Source organism: Pygoscelis adeliae, unplaced genomic scaffold (genome assembly GCF_000699105.1).
Source record: "Pygoscelis adeliae isolate BGI_AS28 unplaced genomic scaffold, ASM69910v1 Scaffold121, whole genome shotgun sequence".
Taxonomy (NCBI): Eukaryota; Metazoa; Chordata; class Aves; order Sphenisciformes; family Spheniscidae; genus Pygoscelis; species Pygoscelis adeliae.
In genome coordinates, this window is record NW_008824359.1 from 9152752 (window position 1) to 9165598 (window position 12847).

Below are 12847 nucleotides of genomic sequence, written 5' to 3' on the forward strand. Positions count from 1 at the left end.
CCCTCACTACAAGAAGGACGTTGAGATGTTGGAGCATGTCCAGAGAAGGGCAACGAGGCTGGTGAAGGGTCTAGAGCACAAGTCTGATGAGGAGTGGCTGAGGGGACTGGGGTTGTTTAGCCTGGAGAAAAGGAGGCTGAGGGGAGACCTCATCGCTCTCTACAACTACCTCACAGGAGGTTGTAGCGAGGTGGGGGTCGGTCTCTTCTCCCAAGGAACAAGCGATAGGATGAGAGGAAATGCCCTCAAGTTGCACCGGGGGAGGTTTAGATTGGATATTAGGAAAAATTTCTTCACCGAAAGGGTTGTCAAGCATTGGACCAGGCTGCCCACGGATGTGGTTGAGTCACCATCCCTGGAGGTGTTTAAAAGACGTGTAGATGTGGTGCTTAGGGGCATGGTTTAGTGGTGGACTTGATGATCTTAAGGGTCTTTTCCAACCTAAACGATTCTATGGTTCTATTCCATGAAAATGCTGTTCTCCTCTAGTGTGTCTTTTAGTCACAATGTGAAGTGCTCATTTCCTCTAATTGAAGCTTTTTGAAGTATGTTGTGTTGGCTCTGCAGTGTCTTATTTACTCAAAGAAATCCACTGAATAAATGAAATGGTTTTCTAATTGTATTTTGCCTCAACTTTTTGGCATGCAAGTGTCAGAGGCGAGGAATTTTTCATAGACCCTTTGGCTTTATAGAAAAAAGAGCAGGGAAAACGGGGGAGGAAGGTAAAACACAGGGCCCCCGTTATGCTGAAGAAAGTTGTACCGAAATTGGAGTGCAGTGCTGAAATGGGAGGAGAATTCTGGAGTCTGAAGCCCTTGTTTTCGATCTTAACAGTAAAGGAAAACTCCTTTTCTTGCTCCCCTTGCCAGTGTCTCAAACTTCAATAAGGCTGAAGCTGCACAAAGATCAGGTCTTTAGGACCCTTGAAGACCTTGATCTTTTATACAGTAATTGTTAATAGGGGCCATGATGTGAATGCAAGTCCTTAAGGAACTGAATAGATCAATTAATACATTTTACGGAGGTCATCAGACAGCTGCTAGATGGTGATGACTTTCAATCACTACTGAACCAAGATGGATTAAGCTAATTACATTACCAATTCCCTGAACCATCCCATTCTCTGTATGGGGTTTTTTTGTGATATTCTGTTCTTTACTCTGTTGAATGCTTGCATAGATAAAGGAGGAATACTCACCAAGGAATGTTAGAGCCCTGTTTTGAGACCAACCCGTCGTACAATTTACTGAGTATCTTTCATACTTGTGAAGTCCTTGTTTCCCTGTAGAAGATCGGAGGGGGTTTGGCCTACGCAGTAGTGCACTTGGGTAGTGTGTTATCAGAGGTGCCAGGGTGGAATTTGAGCAGCGGGCGGGAGAAGCATTTGAGATCACTGTACAGTACAGCATTAGATAGAAGGTGAGCGTGGAGTGGGATGTGCCAATAATCTGCATGTTTCTTTTTCAGCTTGATCTGGATGCATAAATTCTCCTTTCCCTAAGGGATGGTATCCTGCTTTCCTAAAGTCTAGTGGGAAAAACTGCCCTGGAAGGCAGCGGAGAGGCCAAACCTGGTCTTGCTTTCAAATTTCGTTTTAGTACCTCCCTTGGGGAACTGAAGGAAGGAGTTCTGCCATTTGCAGACTCATGATTTACATTCCCATAGGAAGGCCCTAGACTTTCTGGCTGGGCTTTGCTGCAAATCATTTGCTAAACAGAACCTTTTCACTTTTAAGCAGCTAGCGTCCCAATATAAAAATGTTGTAATTCTGATGAATTTTCCCTGATGGACATTCAACTCGGAGACCACAGAAGGACACAGGCTGGTTCCCAGTTGCTGGTGTCCAGCAACAGATACCATGAAGAACATCTGACCTGGAGTCCTAGGCGAGGCACAGGCTCGGCTGGATGATCCTTTTTTTTTTCCAGACTTGCAGGTGAAGAACTGAGAGCAAAATTATAACCTATTTCTCAGGATTGTAAAAGCCTACTTTTGGCTTCGGTCTTTTTACGAAAATAAAATCTGTAGCTTTTTCCCTTCATTTTTCTCCTGCTTTTAGTTGTGTTTTGCCCGTGTTACTTCTTGTTCAACCAAAGACTTGAAACAAAGGTAATTCAGTTAAGTTCTGTGGTCTGCTATTTGGGATCTTGGCTTAGGTGACCGTAATGGTGCTTTATGGTGTATTGTCTGCTAATGCAGTTGTTTGAGGTTTTTGTTTTTCCTCTTACATGCAGAGATATCCCAATGCCACTAGTCAGCTCTGGAGTGGAGCACGGGAACCTGAGAGAGCTTGCCTTGGCCAGGATGAAAGATCTTGGGACACAGGTAAAACGTTTGTCAGTTGATATTGAGGGAGAGCTGCTTGATGTCTTACACAAAGGAGCAGAGAGGAAAGTAATGACCAGAAGACACGATAGGAGCCAGGTTTACTGCTGAACTAAAATGATCTGCAAAGGTCTCTAAAAAAAAAATTTAATGACTAAAAAGCACCTTGATGATACTTTGGAAAAGCTGTTGTTGTTTGGTTGGGTTTTAGATTGGCACTTTCACCTCCTTCCTGAAGGTACTTGGTAACTAGTTTGTGATATTCCACTTTTTAAGAGAATGAAACCCTTAAATCAGAGAGAAGGCAGGAAGGTTTCTTTTTAATTTATGCTATTAGAAATTCTTCCTTTCTTTTTCCCACGCATACGCTTACTTGACTGAACAATGGGAAGAAAAGCTCTTAGTCCGAGGCCAGGGAAATCTTGCAAGAGAGATTTCAGCACAAACAAATGAGACTTGATATTCTTGATATTTCTAAGGTCAAATAAAAATATGAGCGGCAGTGGAGAGAAGGAGGGGGAGGGAGGAATTGCATTTATATTTGAAGTCAGAAGGAGGTACGTATACCCAGTCTTGATTTTTCTCGGAAGGTTGCTGTGGCAGTCGGCATTCAGTGCCCCTCATGGTCTGCTCTGACACTGCTCACTGTTTGAACCTCCCTCTGAAACCCTGTTACCAGCCACAGTTTGCAGATCCTCCAGTAAAGTTATGCCCAAGTTCTGCCTTTCCTGGGATGCCCGACGTCCTAGACAAAACAACACACAAACCTTCTGTTCCGTGAGAGTATTCCAAAGGCCTTTAATTGCTTTGGGGTCCTGGTGTTCAGGCAGGAGCAGGTCCTCACCACGACTGTCCTATGCATCTGTATTGTGATTTAGCGCTCCCTCTTTCTAGCTCTCCTTTGCTTAAAGAGGTTTTAAGGCATTACTGCATCCAGCAATAGTAAAGTCTTCAGGTACTCTGTGTGTGCCTGTAGCCCCACATCAGCTTGTGCTGCTGACCTGTATTGTTGGTGTTTAACATGGGTAGTTCCCTAGGCTACATCTAGCTCCTTACTGCCTTTGCCATCTCACTTGGATCTTGCAGTTGCAGTGCAATGGGTTAGAAAATAAACTGCAGACTGTCTTCCTTCCAGCTGGGCTTTCCCTGCTACTTAATCTCTCCTAAGCTGATGCCCTGGACTTTCTCCTTAAATCATTCCTCCCAGTCTCTCTCCAGTAGCAAGCCAGGATTTGGCAGACAGCTTTGCCAGCCGCAGAAGCTTCCATCCCTCCTGCTGACTTTTCGCTTCAAAACCAGGCAGGGGAGACAACCTCCGTGGTGCAGCTAAGCCTTTTCAGCCGAGCTCTTTAGGGCTACTAGTGAACTCTTCCCTGGGTTTGATACTAAAACCACATCGTTTGATCTGAACCTGATCAAGACCAGCTGGAGAAGCAGGATAGCTGAGCTGAACCATTAAAGGGCTTGTCAGGCCGGCAGTCATCGCTTTTAGAAGAACCAAATCTGTAAATATCTCTGCTGTGCAGATGATTATAGATTTTAATGTAGTGAGGCAGAAACACTGCAGCTGGTGGAATGAGGAACCAAACAGTTTGCTGCAATATAGCTTGAAATGTAAGGTACTGCTGTGTTTTTCATGTGTCATAGGAGAAAACTATAAATATGCTTTTGTCCTCTTGTCTCTTAGCTTGGAAAAGGAGAGGAAAAGGCCAAGGCAAGGAAGGGACTTACAGGAATCTTATATATTTGCAGGCTCAATAGTAAAGATCAGCCAGCTCACCAGCTCTGGCAGTTCTGGCATCTGTCTTTGGGGAATGGCTTGGTGAGGAGCGTGTTTGAGGGATGGGGATCAGTCATGCCAATGCCGCAACTTGTGTCTGTGGTTGTTGGAAAGCAATTATTCTTGAGGAGCCTTGCTGGAGGGACCAGATGCTGGCCTTTGTGATTGCCAACCGCTGAGTGCAAGTGGAGATATGCAGTTGGGACACAGAATTTTAAAGCAGCATCCCAGAATACATTGTCCTTCCTCAGTTCTGGGGTTCTTAATGAAGAGTGGATATTCCTCTGCCTTTCACTGTGCTCTTTAAGTAGCTGGGAAATTGTAAAGCAGAGAAGAGTTTGTCTACTCTAGAATCCTGGTACGACAGTGCTTTTACCATAGCCCACTCTAAAAAAACAAACACAACCCCCCACTTTTTTCTGCTATTGGGAGATTGTTGCTTTATATTGATAAAGGAATTTAAAAGCATTCAGAGGAGGACAGAGCATGAGAGAGAGCTGTGCTTGTTCTGGGTACACTGAGTTTCTGTGTGAATTGGATTTTTGCACGTTCTTTCCCTGTCTGAAAGTCTGGCTTTTGGAAGTACGTGGGCAGGTAGGTGGTGTTGCTGTTAGAGCAATTTTAGCCCATTGGTGGAGGTTATCTTCCTTCCCTCCAAGTACAACAGCACTAGTGGAATGAATCCAGGGATGGATGCCCCATCCCTGGAAACATTCCAGGTCAGGCTGGACGGGGCTCTGAGCAACCTGCTGTAGTTGCAGATGTCCCTGCCCACGGCAGGGGGGTTAGACTAGATGACCTCTAGAGGTCCCTTCCAACCCAAACTATTCTGTGATTCTAAACAAGCATTTGCAACTCAGCTGCTTTGGGTAAAAGAATCGTGGCTGCACTTCGCTGACAGAAGTTGGGTTAAGCTTAGCACTGGACTTTCCAATAAACCTGCTAAGATGTGAATGCACGTAGTCTCCTGCAGTAGGAGCGCTTGTACTATCACAACTGTTTGCTTACGTGAATGGGTGCCAAATTACTCAACTTTCATTGGCTTTGCTGAGAAGCACAGAAGTTGATGCAAGCTCTAACCCATCTCTCGGGCACGGAGCTTGGAGCCTCATCTCCTCTGTCTGACTTCTAAGGGAGGGAAGATTTCTTTTGGCTGTCTTTTGTTTTCTCTGTCATTGGTCCCAAGCCTCAGTGACGTTCTATGGATGCCAGATCAGCGTTAGCTTTACTTTCTGATATTTGGGTAGGGCTTCTGCAACAGTTTTCATGTGATCATTTAAAAACAAGGAAAGGGTTGCTGAGATTCAAAAACTGGCTATTTGAGGACTCTCTGGTGCCTTAGCGTAGATTTTGCCAGTGTTAGACCTTCCCAACGTAGGGTAAAAATGGATTACGCCGAAGTCCTTTTTTTTCTCTGTTATTCTTTTATGTATGTTGACTTTGCCTCCAGACCCTGCTGTTTGTGAATCAAAGGGTACGTTTCCTCATGAGCCATAATGGTTGCTTAGTGAATTGATTTTTGCCAGCATGTCTTTCCATTTAGCACTAAGACCTCTTCCCGAGGTGTATTAGGGATGGATCGGTGAGCATTTTTATTTTGAAGTCTACCCATTTGAAATTCATCCTTGCAACTTCATGCTATTTCAGCTTAGTTTTGAACCCAATAGGTGGCTGGAAATCTGTGTGTTTCAGACCTTAATGTTTTTCTCCCATGTAATTTTTTTTTTTCCTCACTTTCTTTTCCTAGTGTCGTGATGTAAGGACAAGAGAGGTTGGAATTCAAGAAATTCACCATAAAGTGAGACCGTATCAGGTAAAATTTGTCTTTTTTCTAGGAGCTTGTTTCAGACACAATTTGTTATATGTGTTTGGTGTGGAGGTGTTGGGACCCATTTGTTTCACGTCCAATCCTGCGGTTCGCCTCTGTAGCTGGATCCAATTTTCCATTTATTTTCACAGCAGCTTTGGAAGTCTCTGGTTTGAGCAGAGTCAGATGTTGAAATATATGGACCACCGTGTTCAATAAACTGACTACAGCCAGCAGTTATTTTGGTATTTGCACTGTTACAACAAAATAAGCAGCTCTTTCTTACTGCTTCTCAGCCTTCCCTTTTCTCCCTCCTTATTACAAATTTGGATTTAGAAAATACCAGAAACACAGTGTGTGCATGCTGAACAGGAATGAATGTTTAACAAGATGAATTTACAGCCTTTTTTGTGAATGTGCATGTTTATGTAGGCAAACAGTATGTGTATAAATACATTTCTGCACATGTATGTATATATTTATATGTGAGTAGATCCAGTCAGCATATGACACACATGTTCTTCTTTACCTTCCTAAAATAGTCCACAGAGAGACTGCTATGCTTATTTCATAGAAAGGAAAATGTTCACTGCTGAACTTCAAGCATCCAAGTTAGGACGCTAATCCTCCAGTTCACTGTAGTTACAAGGAGGGATCAATCCTTCCAGAAAGTTGTCAGGAGGTCCATGGCCATGTATGGCACCCAAGGAGATGAGCTTTCTAAGATCACACAGGGTCGGATCCATCTTGGTATACATGTATGCTGTGGCCAATAAAGCATACCCTGGAAGTATTCTCTTCCTCTTCCTTTGTGGACATTAAGGAAGGACTTGAAATGACTGTAGAGTTTGTCCATCATATAGCTCCTTTACTTTCAAACAAGAATTCTTTGTGCCAGGCAGAAGATACTGCCACCCCCAGGTAGAAAGCTGAATCAGAATGACGCTTACTTACCGCTCTCCTCTTCTGTGCAATGGGCACAGTACCCACTTTCTAAATATGAGCCGCTAAACTGGGGTTAGGCTTTCTATGTGTCAGCACAGAAAGAGAATCCTAACAGAGGTCCTCTCAGTTGTGCTTTGGAAGCTCCACTGATTATTTAGGCCTCAAAGAGGTTCCGAGTTTGGTGCCAGAAGTTAAGTAGCATGAATATTCTCCGAGTTTAGCATCTGAAGGATGTTCTCAGTTTGCAAATCAGAGATTACTGGGAGCCATATTCTGTTTTTCTCCTGCCATTATGTGAATTCAGATGGAGTGCAATGCTCCCCACCTTGCATAACAGAAATCCAGTATGGAAATGTATAACGATCCCAAATAAATTATCTTGTTCTTACCAGATTTCTGCAAGAACTGAGGCTGTACTGACTCATTTGTACATAGGCCATGTAGCCTTTGTGCTCTGCTCCCATTATCTAACCTGTGGTCATTTCACGAAATATCTTCCGAAGACGTCTGTTGTCAGCAGTGCTAATCTAATTTAAATTGTAAATTTCTTGAGTAGTTAGCAAATAGCTTATCACAGGGTTTTCAAAGCAACGTTATGTTGAAAATTCCCTTTGTTAAGCTCATCTGTCTGAGTGGCAGGAGGATGTCATTATGTAGTCTTCGCAAAATTTATCATGACAGCAAGCAAGAGAAATATTCTGAAGATGGTGTATTTTTTCATGCGCTTTAGACTAATGACAAGGTATGATGTTTTTCTTGGCTTCATAAGTAAACAACGCATCCTCTTGATAAGAGAGGCTATCATGTCAGATCTAAAATAAATTAATCGCTTGCTGTAATTAGTTACACTTTCTGCAACTTCTTTCTGTTAAGGATCGGTAGGCTGTATGTATTTTTATATTGGCGATGGTGGATTTTTTTTTTTAAATCAATTTGAAGTAGATTACTTGCCCGTAGCTGGTTCTTTACAGAGCTGTCTCTTAAACTGCCTTTTCAATTAGTGGTGTTTCTCCATAGCAGCGGAAGGTATTCGCTTGCTCTCAGGATGGTTAAGGCTGCTTAGTGCTACGTAATAGCCTTAAAAATGCTCTAGTGAATTGTTGCTGTAAAGAGACGTTGGATTGACAGTTTTTGCAAGGCGAGGGGCAATGACAGCTCTGTTACAGACAGGAACCTACATTAGTGTTAAAGCAGAAAGTGTTAAGACTTAGAAGCCACTGTTCCTGCAAAGCCAGGGGGGGTTATATCAAAATAATGATTTCAATATAGAGCCTTAGTAGGAATAAGGCAGCTTTTTAAGCTGGGAGTAGCTGCTGTAGGCCAAGAACTTAATCTGCAACTGGGTTTTCCCTTTGTTTGTCAAAGTAAGTTTAAAACAGACTGTGCTAGACATTTGATAGGATTGTATACTGAAACGGCGACCCACCCTGATGAGGATTATTCTTACCCAGCACACAGGACGCTTTACAGATGAGGGGCTGACACTGGGAACTGCAGCATGCTGCCGCACATCGCTGTGCACCAACCGACCAGGAGGTGATTCAGGCTGGCTTTGGCCTCATTTGTACCAGTATCCCAGAAGGAAAGGGCTTTGTACATCTCATGAGTCCCTGAAAACCCTTTGAGGGGATTTATGTATCCTAAGACCCTCTGTGCCCAGGGCAGTGGGGAGAACAAAAGGCTCGATCCAATAGGGACTTCTCTGAACAGATCAGCTAATCTGGTACGTGCTTATGTTGCTATAAAAATGCACACAGTATAAAGCCTCCTGGTGAAGGTTCCTGTAGTCTTACTTTGTTTCTGTCTACAAATGGCTTTCAGACTGGATGTGGGCATATGTCCTGGTTTCGGCAGGGATAGAGTTAATTTCCTTCCTAGTAGCTGGTACAGTGCTGTGTTTTGGATTTAGGGTGAGAACAATGTTGATAACACAAACACCATCACTCCAAACGTCCCCCCCTTCCTTTTTCTTCCCCCAGTTTCTGTACTGAGCATGACGTCCCATGGTATGGAATGTCCCTCTGGCCAGTTGGGGTCAGCTGTCCTGGCTGTGCCCCCTCCCAGCTTCTTGTGCCCCTCCAGCCTGCTCAGTCGGTAGAGCATGGGAGGCTGAAAAGTCCTTGACTAGTGTAAGCACTGCTCAGCAACAACTACAACATGGGTGTGTTATCAACATTGTTCTCACCCTAAATCCAGAACACAGCACTGTACCAGCTACTAGGAAGGAAATTAACTCTATTCCTGCCGAAACCAGGACAGTATAACAGGGCATCTGTGGTTCTATCTAGTCCCTACTGGAGGACAAGCAACGGAGCCATGTTTTCTACTTGTTTTGTTTTGTCCTTGGGAGAAACCAGGAGTTCTCCAATCTTGCCATTTCGAACTCTTAATATAGCAGTGTTTAATAATATTTTCTGCTTCTTTTTATAAATTAGCAGTAAGCTTTAACCTAACTGATTTTCCGCATATGAAAGTAACTGCAGACTCTGGGTATTTTAAAAATCTCATGCTCTTTTATTTTCCTGTACATTTCCATTTTACTGGTGGTGTTATGCACCTAACGGTAGATCTGGATCAGTGTGTGTCAGCCGTCCTGACACACAGGCTGGAGCGGGGTTGTGCTCTTGGAGAATTTGGCACATCGGCAGACATCTGCTTGGGCGCTTAACCCGCGAGCTGTACGTCAGCGCTGAAATGAGCCTTGCTTCTGTAGTCAGTAAGGGGTTTAATTGTGAGCTGCGTTCACCCAGGCTTCGTCATGGAGTAGAGCAGGCAGGCGACAGAATCCCGTATGGCTTTTCTGTAAACAAATCTTTAATTCATGGATTTCTGGGTATTAGAGGATTTGCAGAAAAAAATACTGAAGTCCTTTGCTTTAGTCTTTATAGTAGTACTGGGAAGAGCATGGCAAGGTATCCATAGGGATCGATGCTATACTGTACTGTCAGGATGTAAATGTTAGAAACACCAGTGCAGCGCTGGTGCACAGGGCATCCACTGACACTTGCCATTCACGTTTGAATTCCTAAAGTTAAGGGAGTCTCTCAAAATGATGGCAGGTGTATCTACGTGATGGTTTTAGTTCAGATCAGGGGTGTGCTTGTGAAGCAAATCCTCCGATCGTTCCCCACTTTGAAAGCATCAGGAAGCACAGAAACCTGGTTTCTTTCAGATTAATTTAGAAAGCACCTTCCAGGAGCGCATGTAAGGTACGCCAGCTGGTAATGGGTGCCTAGATCATGGGATGAGACCGGGACTAGTCTCTGCTGAAAACCTCCCAACGTATATTGTGTTGTCATCGGGCTCTCGGTATTGCAAACTATTGCTGCCGCTCCTCTGTTGAGCCAGGCAGTTTGGGAAATAATTTTGATCTGCTTAGCAGCTGGTTGTTACAGGTGGGCAAGGGAGTCCCTACGGCAAGGGTGGGCAGCTATTTCAGCTATACCATCTCAATTCAAAACGCAAATAGAGTGACTCGCTGTGTCGCCAAAGGTGTGACATTGTCATCATCGGCTACAGGTTACATCAAATGAACTCAGTGCTACCTCTGCTACGTATAAACACAGCTGCCATTACGTGAGATTTGACCAGACCTTATGTTGCCCTAAGGGAGTCTCGTCTTGGGTCCTGGGGCTGCTCCTTGATGGTGGTAGGTCAGGACTGTCTGAAAAAGAAGTTTTTTTTCTTCTTTCTGCCCTCTTACCCATCAGGTACTCTTTACAGCTTCTGGGTGCTCTGCAGAAGGAATTTCTTCTACCCAAGCATGGTCTTTACTGTATTCTCCACAGTCAGCCAACTCTCACTTCACTTTTCCCTTCCACTTGTTGTGATCTTCAGAGCTGCCTTTGTCTAGGTTGTTACAAAAAAATTGGATTTGAGGCAAGTAATATGTTGTTACTGGTCAGTTCTCAGGGTGCTTGTCTGGATGGTTTTGGTGTCTTCAGTACTGTCTGAATGAGTAAGAAAACACTTCCCGCTGGTTCTGTAAAGCACACGTGATGCAATACTCACTCAACACCAACTCCTTTAGGTCCACTCCTGTTGTACTACATAGTTTGCTCATGTAGGTAGATCCTGTGCGGTGCTGGAAAGAACTAATTGGTAATTAGTAAAGAATTTGACTGCTGCGTAGAAGACTCATGTTCTGTAGACATCTCAAGCCATTTCTTTTGCAAAGGAGGAGAGACGTGGACCTAAATGCAGGTTTAGGTAAGGCAGATGCAAAACTACTCATTCTACGTTAGCAAGTTTGAACTGGAGCTGAATTTCAATTAGAGCAAGTCCCTTGGTTAGTGGCAAGAGTTGCTGCCCCCATCGATTTTGCAGTGATTATGAACTCGAGTAACTCAAGAAACATAGGTTTTAGGTTTCTGACTTAGAAACAGGTAACCACGTGGGTTACCAGCCCTTCTTAAAAGCTTGCAAATAGGGATAGAAGACTAGTTCTGTCCCACTGGCAAATACATTTCTATTAAAGTAGTTGCATGTTTTCTCTTTAATACGACTGCAGTAACAGCAGTTCTTATCCGGTACTGCTAAAATCCATCTAGAATTAAATTGGCCTTTAAGAAAGCACTTCATGTTTTCTCTGAATCATAATAGTTTATGGATCCATGAAATTGGTTTTGGTCTGTTCAACATGTTGCTTAAATATTTTTAAAGAAGTTTTCGTTTTTTCTTTTCCTCTTTGTATTCGTCATCACTTCTTCTCTTTGACCAGATTGAATTAGTTAGAAGAGATTATGTGGCTAATGGTGGCTGGGAGACCTTCCTGTCCTATGAAGACCCAGAGCAGGATATTCTCGTTGGCCTTCTCCGACTGCGGAAGTGTTCAGAGGAGTCATTCAGACCTGAGCTGAAAGGAGGCGTTTCCATTGTCCGGGAATTGCACGTGTATGGGAGCGTGGTCCCCGTGAGCAGTCGGGATCCATCAAAATTTCAGCACCAGGTACTCCAAGCCACCTTTATTTTTCATCTGTACCTGTTTCTTGCACCCTCCTCCCCTCTCCCCAGTATAATCGGAGAAGAATTTTATTTAATATCTGATATTCATTCAGTTGCTTTGAATTTATAGTCCGCTGCAATAGAAACAGAACTGAATTTGAGCCCCTTCTTGCATTTCACCTGCTGAAATCATGCTGCTTCTGAGTTTTTGCTAGTGTGTTCAAGTTTAGGCAATTGCAACTGCTCTGAGATAAAAAAAGCATGCCTGAACGTTATCAGCGCTGCTTCATGCCCGTACGATACGAGCTCACGTATGCTGGTGCTAATTTGGGTTTTGAGGACTAAGCATCTTTGGTTCTGAAGCATCTTTCCTCTGATATCCTGTACAGTACATCAGACTTCCCTGCAGACTGACTAAAAACGAAACAAAGGAGATACTTCCATTGTGTCTTCTTATTTCCTTCTAAAATTGATCTTGTTCGATAGATGAATTTCACTTCTGAAATCTGAAATAATGACATCTCGGAAGGTGAGATTTTATTTGGTACTACCCAGTTTTCTTTCAAAGGAACATTTATTGAATACGTTCTTCCTACCAAAACAAGAAGTCCAACTTTGGTTCTGAGGTGTGTATCAGTTTAAGTGATCCGGTGAGACTCTCAAGTGAGGTCTCTTAGTTGGGTCTGACAGTTTTTTGCTTCAGACACACTTGGGAAGCCATTTCATGTATCTCTTAAAGCACGTGAAGAATGGAGTGGAAAGCTGTGTTTCTAATTCCTTGCAGTGACTCGTATGAAAATGGCACATTATCCTTCTGCTGCATGTAACATGCTGTAGCTTGCAATGAGCAAAAATGTGAATTAAATTTTGCCCCGGTAGGTTTTGAACCTTTAGACTGAGCTTTTAAAAAAGCAATCAGTTTGTCCTCTTTGCCAGAAGTGCTCAGGGCTGATGTTTTAAATTAACTTCCTTGTATTTATTAATCTTTCCCTGAGTGTATGCATTAAGATGCAGCTTTGCTAGACGCTGATGAGGTGTGACCATAA

At 43.4% G+C, this 12847-nt stretch overlaps 1 protein-coding gene across 1 annotated transcript in view; it reads left to right on the plus strand.

Moving 5' to 3' along the window:
* Positions 1 to 12847, plus strand: part of ELP3 (elongator acetyltransferase complex subunit 3) — a 98446-nt gene that overhangs the window by 62074 nt on the left and 23525 nt on the right. Inside the window, exons 10-12 of the mRNA XM_009319723.1 lie at positions 2235 to 2325; positions 5853 to 5918; positions 11578 to 11805. Coding sequence (XP_009317998.1) covers positions 2235 to 2325; positions 5853 to 5918; positions 11578 to 11805 — 385 coding nt within the window. The remainder of the gene's footprint in view (positions 1 to 2234; positions 2326 to 5852; positions 5919 to 11577; positions 11806 to 12847) is intronic.